Raw genomic sequence first — 12,303 nt, forward strand, 5'->3', positions numbered from 1 at the left:
GTGATCTGTTCACACTGAGAAATGGTGAGCAAAAGTTGAAATCCTCTACTCCTCCATGCAGAATCCCATGCTTACTCAGGCTACATTCACACTAACAAAGTGGAATTCTACTCGGAAATTCAGCTCAGAAATTTTTCTGCATTAAGTAAAACGTTGGTATGAATGGGTTTTCCATTGGAAATTCCAGACTCCAGATCCGCCGAAAGACGGAATCTCCTTCCGTAATATCTCAAACATCTAAAAACGAATAAAATGCATATAATTGTACTTCAGAATCCTATAGGAACATCTGACTAAAACATGCCTAAAACAATGAAGCAGAAAACTGCGAAAACCAAAATTTGTGTCAGTCTCAAACTTTTGGCCACCACTGTAAAACTGAGGGGTTAAATATAGCTAAAGTACAGTATCTTCATGTGCATGAGCGCTGAAAGAAGGTCTGCAAATGAAAATTGTTAAAAAATGAAAAAAAAAGAAAAAAAAAAAAAAAGATAAAATTGTTACCAACAGGAAAATAAATGTTGATTGCTTTTGGTAGTTTTCTCCTTTGTTCACAGTGTGGATTATAAAATATGACTGATTTCTAAGCGTCCATGTATGGTGGGAATGCTTAGAGCGGAGGACAGAACAAAGCCCCAGCATGCACGGCTGAACATCAGAAAATCTGTCAAAGAAAAACAAAATTGGAGAATCTAGCCCCCTGCCCCCTGATGTCATCCTTACCTGATATTCAGTACACAAGATACAGGGGGAGAAGATAATGTGATCAAAGCCTTATACTTTAATGACAATTCAGGACAATGCTTATGGTATAGCTGTAGTCTTGTTATAGAGAATAAACAGGACAATTTATAAACTTGTGTACATGATCACATTTGGAGTCCATGTTCCTCATCTTTGATTCATCAAACATGAGCTTACACTTTGAGTCCAACCTCCTGGTACCCTCAACTCAGCTACTAGAGGAGGGCTATGACAGCCTCTTCATTGCTCACTGGCTACAGTGCCATCTGTTTTGTAGTGGCTGTGCCTGGTACTGCACCTCAGTCTCATTTACTTGAATGGGACTGAGCTGCAGAGAGGTTCCGTACCATGCACAGCCATTATGAAACTCAGAGAGCGACAACTGTAGACATGATACATATCTGACAGATATATAATGCATTGCAATCAGGACAGTGACTATTACATAGATGTATACAATACATTGCAGATTTTCTGCAATAAAACCTTTCCTACTTTCTTACTTATTTTCTGTGGAGTCACAGGGAAGTGGTGGGGGGGAATCACTTCAGTTTTCACCTCATGCAGCAAAAAAGCTAGAATTGGTCCTGTCTGAGGGGACCTCTGTCACATAAGGAAACATGGCATATCGTAGACCAGGGGACCCTGTTACAAATTTTGTCTTGGGGCCCAAGAGTTACAAGTTACACCTCTGCCTCTTAAGCATGATATCGGCAAACATTTATAATGTTTTAAACACTGATTGTTGTACAACTTTGGTCATAGTAAGACCACAATTCCTCTTCTTCTCTACATATGTACATTATGGATAGTCCCGAATGTATTATACAATAAACCGATGCATGAAATTGTGCTCAGAATGAACACAAACTGTTGATCTCAAGCAAGAGCGCCAAGCATAATGCCAGGCTTAGCATTTCCATGACAACCACTCGAGCCTGTCAATATTCTTCTTAGTGAAATGTCTTTTTGTCTGACACCTCTAACTATAAAATAACAGGCTACCATTGTTGTTAAATGGAAAATGATGAAAGTCTTAATTTTGTTGCCTTAAATTATAACTGTGACATTTGAAATACTTTGTTTTCCTGTAGCTGGCAATGAAACAATCAAAAGAAATGGACCAGTTGAAGAAAGCCCAGCTGGAGCATTTAGAACATCTGGAGAAGCAGAATGAACAGGTAAAGTGGATCGGAGAAGAGATTTTCTATTGCAACTTCTTTGCTGGATATACTTTCTCTATACTCTCTATCTCCATTGACAATTATCAGCATTACCATTGGTCATACGAAACGGTTCAGTAACTTAGAAAGGTGTTGTCCTATTTTAGTGCCAGGTTGTAACCGTTCACTTTGCCAGGTTTTTGCCCTCCAATAGCTGCCCAGTTCATGCCCAATTTTGGCATAGTAGAACATGAATTCCCTAAAGAATTCCCCAGATAACAGTGCCTCAACTTTAAGATTGTAACAGTGCCTGTTGGTAACAAGAGGGTAGTCTCCACCAATAACATTTGCCTTTTCTGGATCCTAACTTTGGCACCTAGTACTTAGATACACCCAGGACTTACAGTAGATCTGAATTGTATGACAAGATTACAGTCACGAAAGGAAACATACTTAGCATGTTACATCGGGCAGGGATAAGTGCGACCCTGAGCTCACCTAAACCTCTTTGGGTGTCCATCTCCCTAATAGGATGACCACATCCATGGCTCTAGTCTCTACCCTACTAAAGTGCTGGGCATAGCAATTTTAAAGTAATAAACCAACACAGTACAGAAGTCATGGAGTAGGCCAGGATGCAATAGGTTAACCACAAACTGAGCAGCAAACAGGACAAAAACTTGGAAGCACAAACTTAACGAATAAGCAATTTCATACTGGCCATATCGGTAACAGAGATAGTGGCACAGTACAGAAAGAGAAAAAAAAAAGAGTAGTCAAAGAACAAGCCAAGAATAAATTCAGGTAAATCAGGAGATATAATCACAAAGCCAGTAACAAGGAAGGATCTAATATTTCAATCAAGGAACAGTGAAGTTAGTAGAGTATAAATAGCCAGCATAGAGAGGCGTGGATGCCAGGAGCGAACGCTATTGGACCAGGCTCCACACCCTGAGAACCACACCTTCCCAGGGCCAAGAACCAGGGCACTTCAATAATTTCCCCAACCCCTGAAAGTCCACCAGGACCAATCCAGAGGCTGTCCCCAGGGAAGGTGGGGCCCTGGCTGGGTACACAGATTTTTGACCTCCTCTGTAAAGAACCAGGGATCGAAAGCTGGTCCAGGCTTTGAGGTGCCCTTACAGTGCCCATGTTGACCCTTAGAGAGAAGCACTGGTCTGCTCGCCCTTGTCTCTGAGCACTAGCCCCAACCCCTGAGTGATGTTACCACCGCTGACCAGCTCCAGCCTATATTACCATCTTCCTCTAATATACACATAGGGGGAGATTTATCAAAACCTGTCCAGAGTAAAAGTTGCTGAGTTGCCCATAGCAACCAATCAGATCGCTTCTTTCATTTTTCAGAGGCCTTTTCAAAAATTTAATAAACAATCTGATTGGTTGCTATCGGCAACTCAGCAACTATTCCTCTGGACAGGTTTTGCTAAATCTTCCCCATAATGTGTACATACACAGGCAGAGGAGCAGACGGAGAATTTATGCCACAGGTGATGCACATTTACTGGGGAACTGGCAGTAGTGCTGTATGTGATAAAGATCTGAGGTAAAGCAATGGAGTTTATAAATTGTAGTAATGAACAACTGCACTAGCAGGAAGTAGTAAGAGGACATGTTAGCGGAGAGGAGGTACAAACCCACAAAACAAATGGATTTTAGAACTGGGGCAGACAAGTAAGCAATGATATCTGCTTCTGCAGCATTTTTACTTTTTAACCTGTAGTTAGACCTTAAAGTAAGCAGTGAGGCCTGTCAACACCCAAGGTCTTGTAGTTGGCATTGCACCGTATATTTTCATGTTTTTCATGCAATCTCCATGCTTTCAGTACTTTTACTGTCTTATTATTTGCTTCATATCATGCTGCATAATTTTGACGTGATTTGTTGTTTTTGTACAAACAGCTTTTGAAATCGTGTCATGCTGTGTCTCACTCACAAGGTATGGCTGCTCTTCCATTGCCTATTGTCATTTGTTGTTATTTTACAGTCAACGGGAATCAAACACCATATTCTAACGTCTGAATGCATGTTTATCAAGATGTAGAGAATGATTGAATTGACGTGTTACAACTAGAACTGTACACTCCCATTACTTCAAATGAGAAGCGATCAGAGTATAGCAACCATATTTTAGGATACTCATCACTGCACCCAGAAACTTTGTTTTTTAAATTCTGTAACAAGTAAACATATGGAAGATTTTGTAAATGGAAGATATATTTAATTAGCATTTTGTAAGATTAGTGGCAAATCTGACTGATATGTGTTTAATGCCTAACTGTCTTTAAAAAAAAAAAATCACAGTTTTCTTCAGTCAGGGTCTCAGTGCTGAGACCCCTTCCGATCAGGAGAATAAATGATCTATTCCCTCTGGCTAAAATATAAGTCCATGGGGCCACAGGACGTACATCTTAGCAAGCCGGGAGTGAAGTGCGCTACAGCGCACCTCTCCCCTCTCGTTCTCATGATCAATGGGGGTCTCAACACTGAGACCCCAACCAATCAAAACCAACCGATCTCTGTGACATGTCAAAAATTTTTTAAACAACAGGTACACCTAACCTAAGCCAGTATAGAGTTGCAATTAGAGTATTCTAGTTTTTGCTTTAAAAAACAAGACTTATAGGATAAGTATCATGAAAAAATAACGTATCCCCTATCCGCCATGCCCCTTCTATGGGAGAGCCGTTCGGCAATCTTCGGCTCTCCCATAGAACTATATAGAGGGGGCATAGCGACCCCTGCTTTGGGCGGGGGTCATGATGGGCCGCTGTATAGGAGAGACAGGGCTCTAAACAGGAGATGGCGGGGGCCCCAGTGCTCGGAACCCCCTGCAATCTAAAACTTATCCCCTATCCTTAGGATAGGGAATACATTTTTTTTTCTCATGATACTTATCCTTTGAGGAAAATAGCAAGAGGCAAAGTAGCTGTCAGGCACTGCAGGGCGACTCTGTTAACTGTGCACTTTGAGCAATCAGACGCTAACGGACACCTGCTGCTGTTAGATCTCTCCGGAGGTGCTGATATAATGCAATAGTAGATATTTGTCAAGAATGCTTGAGAAGGAGAAGCAGCAAAAAATCGCACTCACCAGTCAGAAGATCCACGAATAGAAGCTTTGTTCCAAGTGAAAATGGTGCAGCAAACAATGAAACATAAGTTCCATGCATGGGGAGTGAGACCTAAGTCCCTGGATTTCTTAGATGTAAGAGTTGAGAGATAACACCTTACATACATCAGGAAGGAGATTGCAAAAAACTTTCTAACATTACCACAGTTCGCACCCTACTTACACAGTTCGCACCCTACTTTACGTTCCTTCAACGTAAAGGAGTAAACAGCAACCATGACATTTTTTTGGAACAAGCCAAAGCACTCACCTCATGTTTGCTCAAACGTGGTTCCCCCCATTCAGTCATCATGAAAGCCCTACAAAAAACAGACAAAAAAAAACTTGTGAAGAATTGTTGAAACCTAAAAATAAAAAGAGAAAAACCACCAGTGACAGACGTTTTACCTTTTCGTTTGCCAACTCTCCCATGAACAGTACTATTAAAAAGAAAATTTTTGAACAGGATACAGATCTGGGAGTTTTGGCAAGATAAAAACCCAATATTACTTTTACAAAAACTAGAACTATTGGTGATTTTATTAAACAGGGAAAACGAAAATTCAGGACAGTAATGAAAACTGGTCAAGAGAATGTGAGCTAAAAGGAAATTATCCATGTAAGAATTGTAACTACTGCCAATATAATTTAGCAAAGAGAAACTTTGTTTTGGGAGGAGTTAAGATTTTTCTTAACCATTTCATTACTTGTCAATCCACCTATATTGTTTACTGCCTCATCTGTCCATGCAACTTCTTTTATGTTGGTAAGACTAAAAGAAAATTGAGCAAACGCATAAGAGAACATCTTGATTCCCTCAGGACAGGAAAAGGATCTCTCTGTTTTGTCTCCCATATGATTGAACATCATGGAGGCATCACGGATGGTCTGAAATTTGCAGACTTAGGACATATAGATAAAGTCCCATTAGGCATTGATCGCCATATACATTTATTACGTAGAGAAGCCCTATGGATTATTAAACTTAACGCCATGGGCCCTCTGGGACATAATGAACGTAACGATTTATCAGCTTTCTTGTGAGTCTACTGTTTCCTTAAGGAATAGACTCTTGTGGGTCTCTTTCACATGTAGGTTTCAGATTTGCAGAATACAGACCTAAATATAATATCAAAAGGGTTTTCCAGACATTTTCTTATGATCAGCACAGCTGTATGCTGAACATTTGTACCATCTAGCGTGCAGATGCATCTATCTATACCCTGTGTTGGATCATTCAGGAGAATATGCCTGGACAACCCTTTTTTCTACATTTGTTAAGGACGTACTGAGGCAAAAAGTAAGATCTGATGTAAATGTAGAACAGTGATTCCCAACCTGTGGCTCTTGGCTGTCCGTGCATGCTGGGTAATGAAGTTTTGCAACATCTGAAGGGCCACAGTTTGAGACCACTGCTCTAAAGTGTAGACAGAATGTAAGTCTCTTCTGTGTGGATGACTTTCCATGAACTAGGAGTGCAGGGACCAGGGGTGCAGTAATATAAAATATGAGTCTCTATAAATATTGACTGCAGTTATAACCCCACTCCCATCCCCATATCACAATGTTTTCCTCTGCTATCTGCAGAATTAGTTTTGTATTCTATGAGATGCAGCTTGACACTGTTTCCCTCTGTCTCCTCCTCTGTGGGACTGAATAAGAGAAACCTATGAATAGAAGAAAGCTTGCATCTCATTTGTTAGGCTAAGTTCACACTACCACTATGCTCCGTCCTTTTTTCCCCATTTTTGTGCTTAATGGACCCTTAACGGGTTGTAGCAAAATGAGCACCAACTGACTGCTCCCATTGACTTTGCATGGGGTCCCATGGGTGTCCGTTATTTTGGAGGAGGTAGCGGGAGAAAAATACCGAACATGCAGTAATTTTTCTCCCGCTAAACTCCCGTCATTTCATAACGGAAATACCCCTAATGGTGTTCAGCGGTAGTGTGAAAGAGCCATCACACTGATATTTTATAGTGTGAGTTAAGGGACTGAAGTTCTATGTCACTGATCTATCAATTTCTTCACTCAAAGCGGAGCTAGTACAGTGTGATGAGACTCACACTAGTCATATCAGAGGGGATAGAGGAATCAAGATGTCATATAAATGGCACATAAGTTAAAATAGGTTTACCCAAGAACCTCTACATATTTTTTATAATAACCTATACTGCAAAAAAAAAAAAAACGCCCAATAAATATCATCAAATAATAAATCCATATAATCCATGCTCACATATACTGTAGGTGGATTAACTAACCTGCTGATCACACTGGTGTTTATATGTAATATAACAGATTTAGATACATAGGGGGAAATTTATCAAAACCAGTGTAGAGGAAGAGTGGTTGCTTCTTTTATTTTTTAAAAAGCCTATGAAAAATGAAAGTAATCTGGTTGCTAGGGGCAACAGGTTTTGATAAATCTCCCCCATTGTCTTAGTGGTACAGTATACATTGTTACTTAGTTTTTATTATACCGTATTATTATACCACATGATAAGTTATGAATGGCATCATATTAACCATGTTTCCTGTGTTTTTGGCCTTAGGCAAAGGAAATCCAGCAGATGGTCAAACTGGAAACCGAGATGGGCCGCAGGCCAGCAACAGTTGTGTAAAGCTGCAGAACGCAAACTGAAGTCAAGCAATTCACTGTCCTTTTGAGAACACTGTAATATATTGACCACAAACACTGAATATGAAGTGTGCTCTTATGTTATACCCTTATTGTCTTGGCAGGATTTGAAGACTGGCATATTTCCCTTTAACATTTTGAGCACTGCACTATTTATGATAAAGAAGTCTAATTATACAGTTATAAAGAGAATATTTTTTATTAATGTGGAATCATATGTTAATAGTCTATCATTGTTTGAGAGTCTATCTTGTTTTATGTTATTTCAAGGTGATTTTGTTGTGGTTTTTATATTTGGTGTCACCAATGTAGCAAATTGAAACAGAATAAGGTTGACTGCTAGCTAAAACACTGTTACACTAGGATTTTGTCGGTCGGGTTGGGGGATTGCACTGTACCTTACAAATAGTGAGTCTGTTGCCTTGTTTGTTTTTTGTTTTTTAATTTTTGCCACATTTTTATCCTAATATTTTTGGAGAAATATTAGTCCTTTTAGTCTTAAGAAGCAGACTCTAGAATATACCGATTTTATAGAAGGAAAAGTTGACTATGCTGAACGAGCACAATGCATTCTAATCTGTGGACGTCCCCAAACGCTGTTCTGTAAAGCTGTGTTTGGAGACCATTAACATTTCATCTAAATTGTACATTTGAAGATAAAGAGGGAGAGAACAAAGCAGTAAAAGTGACAGAGGGTGTTTGTTGATTGAAAATCTGAATTGCCTGCTGTATCCAAGTGATTTTCTTGTTCTAGCGTGGGCAGCAAGAAAATCAGTCTTTTCTCCAGGGTTTTTTTTTTGTATTATTATTATTATTATTATTATTATCTTCATACAGTATGTGACTTATTTTAACTGTGTTATGTTTTATTCTATATTATGACTGGGTGAGAGTGCAAATGTTTTATATGGTTAATATTTTGTTGTTATATTAAAAGGGGATTTTGGACATTTTACATTGTGGGCCTATCCTAAGGATAGGTCATCAATGTCTGATCAGCGGGTTGCCAAAATATGGCACTCCAGCTATTCATCTATTCAGTCCTAGCTCTGGCATATACACAATTACACAAAGAATGGCCGGAAGTAGTTGGCGCCGTTCATTGTGTATTAGTGGCGGTTATTGCGACGCAGCTCTTATTCCCTTAAGTGGGAGTTGCGCCACCACTACACTATGAACAAAGCCATCAGCTTTTGGCCGTTCATTGGGTATATGCTGGAGCAGATGATCGGCAGGGGTTCTGGGTGTCAGCAGCATCCCAAGCAGACATTGGTGGCCTATCTAATGGATAGGCCATCAATGTAAAATGCCTGAAAAACTCCTTTAAGTTATGTCATCAAACCAATATATATTAATATTTAAAGGGGTAGTCTGGACCTAATACATCTTTTCCCCTATCCAAAGGATAGGGGATAAGATGTCTGATCGTGGGGGTCCCGCTGCTGGGGACCGCCGCAGTCTGTCATTCAGCACCCACCTTTGCGAGCTCTCCGCAGCGCTGGAGGCTCCAAGTGTGCAGCGTGACGACCACGGGGCCGGAGTATTGTGACGTCACAACTCCGCCCCACGACCGTCATGCCCTCTCCCATAGACTTGCATTGAGGGGGTGGGGCGTGACGTCACATGGGGTGGAGTCGTGACGTCACGATACTCCTGCCCCGGGGTCGTCACGCTGCACACTTGGAGCCTTCGGCGCTGCAGAGAGATCACAAAGGTGGGTGCTGAATGACAGATTGCGGGGATCCCCAGCAGCATGACCCCCGTGATCAGACATCTTATCCCCTATCCTTTGGATAGGGGATAAGATGTATTAGGGCCGGAGTTCCCCTTTAACTGACCTCTGGTTTGGAGAACTTTTCAACAATTTAGTAAATTCCGTAGATAACAATATATTATGCATTTGCTGTTGTTATTATTATTTAATGTGCTGCATACCAGAGATGTAAGAATATTCTGCAGATGACCATCAACGTCACTTATACCATTTAAGAAGTCAAATGTATTTTCTAAAATAGACGGTTTAACATTTTTAGCTGTTGTTTTATTGTAACAAGACTTAGAAATTATGTTGGCGTCATATATATTTTAAATGATATTAAAAGGGGTTGTAAACTAAAAATGATATGGGACATGAATGTTGTATGGGGGCTGCTTTTATATCTATAGTGTGAAGTTTATATGGCAGCTCCCTCCCTCCTTCTCCAAGCAGGAAGTCACAGTACGATATCCAGCAGCTGAATGATATGTAGCCATTCAGATGCTTGTAAAATATTCTTGTGTTGTCTTGTTATGTCCTGTAATAGCGCACGGTTTTCAGCAAATGTATACGGTCAGCAAATGTTACAGCTCAAAAGGGAATCTGTACATTTGATTGACAAGTGAAGGCTGCTGTTAAAGGGCTGTTAGACATATTATCCCCTATCCAAAGGAACAAACGCCGGGTTCTGGCAGTAGTGGTCGTAATGTCACGCCCTCTCCATTCTTAGACATGACATGGGACCCCCAACCCCCCACGATCAGACATCTCAATCCCTATCCTTTGGATAGGGGATAACGCTGGGTTCACACCACGATTTTGCAATACAGATCCAGTATCAGGTTTTTGATTTAAAAAAAAAAGGATTCTTCAAAACCTGACTAATCTGTATCAAAACATTTTAATCCGTATATGGTTTGAAAAATGATGTCCGGTTGCATCCGTTTTTTAAGAAAAAAAAGGATAAGTTTTTAACTTTTCATTTCATTATGAATAAAGTTTCACTTGTTTGATTGAAATTCTAAGAAAAAAACTGTGCAAAGTCAAAAACAGTATGGTGAAAATCGGATGGAACCGTACGTACGTTTTGGGTACGGGAAAAAAATCTGACAAAACCGTACTGGATGCAAAACAGACACAACCTGGTGCATCTTTTAGCATACGGTTTTCAAATTGAAAACGTACATGGGAAATGTAATGCAAAAACGTGGTGTGAACCCAGCCTAAGATATCTTGCAGCCAAATACCCTTTTGAGTAATAGAAAGTAAACAAAGTGAACATTTTTCATTTTGATAGACTGCTATCAGTCCCCTAAATGCGATCATTGTATGTTTTATCTTTTATGCTGTTTACAACCCCTTTTCTAAATAAATAAATACAAAAATTCATTTATTTGTAAAAATGCCCACTTGGCACCAAAGATATTCACATGTTCAGTGTAGAGTTAGAACATATGTTTAGAAAATATACATAATGAATATTTTAGAATCACTTGAATTTAAAGAAACCTATAAATAAAGTGCTTTAATAATAAATATGCCTAATTTATTTTCCATAATATATATATATATATATATATATATATATATATATATATATATATACGGAACACACAGACATATTCTGTGGATGGAATCTTTTAGAGCAATAAACACAAAAGCTCAGTGACACCAGTGCTCATATGTTAAAAGGATCGTGCATCCGGCACTTTTAAGAAAAGTTTACATCCAATATTGCACAGAAATTGCCATTTAGGGTTTAATGCTGCAGACTAAAAAACATTCAATTTGTTGCATTATTTTTTTTTGGAAGACTGCAAAGCGGGAAGAAAGATTGTTTGTAACTGTGAAGATGTATAAAGTATTTATACTTGTATTCAAATAATGTAGAATTTCCATATTCAAGCAGGGAAAGCAATTTTTAATCATAACTGTTCTATGATATCTGCATGTTATACAGGCACCACTTTATGCATAAGACCATAGCCATGATGTATTTGAGTAAATGTTGTTTTGAAGTTTCCCACAAATTGACTTTTTTTTTCTTTTTTTAAGGCAATTCTGTGGCCTTTATTGTTTTGTGATTCATACAAATTGTAGGATAAATTTAAAAGAAAAAAAAGAGTAAAACTATGTATGCCAAAATGATAAAGAGTCCATTGTTTCATGTTAGTTTTTTGTCCCATGGTTGAATACAGAGTTACTGTAACTTGCATGGTCCTTAAGCCTGCAGTATACTTATTTTACAAGACAAGTGCATGTCAAGTACTTACTAGCAACATATCCATGTTGTCAGTGCAGGAATGACTGTGTTAAGGAACCTTTCATGCTGATTTTATTTGTATTCTAAATCCTGTGTTTTTTTGTATGTTCCCATCTGTTCTAAGCTCCCTCAATACCCAGAACCCTTGTCTTTTATAATCCTTTATGCAAATTTGTGAAATGAAATCCTATATACATTATATGTCAGAAATTAATTTGGGGGTTTGGTTTATTATGTTTTCAGAATTCAATAAAATCGCTCTCCATTGGTGATGGGTTTGCCCATTTGTCTACAAAAAAAACTATCATATCAATTTTTTTTTTTAATTCCTGCACTTACCTATGTGTAGCTCTCTCTATTTAGAAAATATAGAATTCATGGTGATGAACCTTTCTATGCCTAAATTATTATTAGTCACAGTCTTCCAGTAACTCAGAATGCCTTTTGTGCCCAATTCCCTTAAATGTTTTACCTTTGTGTACAATGACTATTTTTCCCCGGTGTGTTTTTGTCCGTTTTCTATAGTCCTGATGAGAAGGCCATTGTGGGTGCTTTTGAATCCGTTCTATGGGGCTGCTTATTATGACTTGTGATGTTGCCGTAGAAG

At 39.0% G+C, this 12,303-nt stretch overlaps 2 protein-coding genes across 10 annotated transcripts in view; one reads left to right on the forward strand and one right to left on the reverse strand.

Annotated features, from left to right (window-relative positions):
• Window positions 1–9,199, forward strand: part of PLCB4 (phospholipase C beta 4) — a 326,117-nt gene extending 316,918 nt beyond the window's left edge. For 3 of the 4 annotated variants that reach the window (XM_056567843.1, XM_056567846.1, XM_056567844.1), the window contains 3 exons: window positions 1,839–1,925; window positions 3,828–3,864; window positions 7,592–9,199. In XM_056567843.1, the coding sequence (XP_056423818.1) occupies window positions 1,839–1,925; window positions 3,828–3,864; window positions 7,592–7,680 (213 nt within the window). In that variant the 3' untranslated portion in view covers window positions 7,681–9,199. The remainder of the gene's footprint in view (window positions 1–1,838; window positions 1,926–3,827; window positions 3,865–7,591) is intronic. The other variant, XM_056567845.1, reaches the window with a different exon arrangement.
• Window positions 1–12,303, reverse strand: part of LOC130362803 (uncharacterized) — a 205,392-nt gene that overhangs the window by 56,852 nt on the left and 136,237 nt on the right. For all 6 annotated transcript variants that reach the window (XR_008891571.1, XM_056567850.1, XM_056567851.1 and 3 more), the window contains one exon: window positions 5,308–5,356. Coding sequence is in view for 5 of the 6 variants with exons in the window: in XM_056567850.1 (XP_056423825.1) it covers window positions 5,308–5,356 (49 nt within the window). In the remaining variant the exon portion in view is untranslated. The remainder of the gene's footprint in view (window positions 1–5,307; window positions 5,357–12,303) is intronic.

The sequence above is a fragment of the Hyla sarda genome, chromosome 3, assembly GCF_029499605.1.
Source record: "Hyla sarda isolate aHylSar1 chromosome 3, aHylSar1.hap1, whole genome shotgun sequence".
Classification (NCBI taxonomy): Eukaryota; Metazoa; Chordata; class Amphibia; order Anura; family Hylidae; genus Hyla; species Hyla sarda.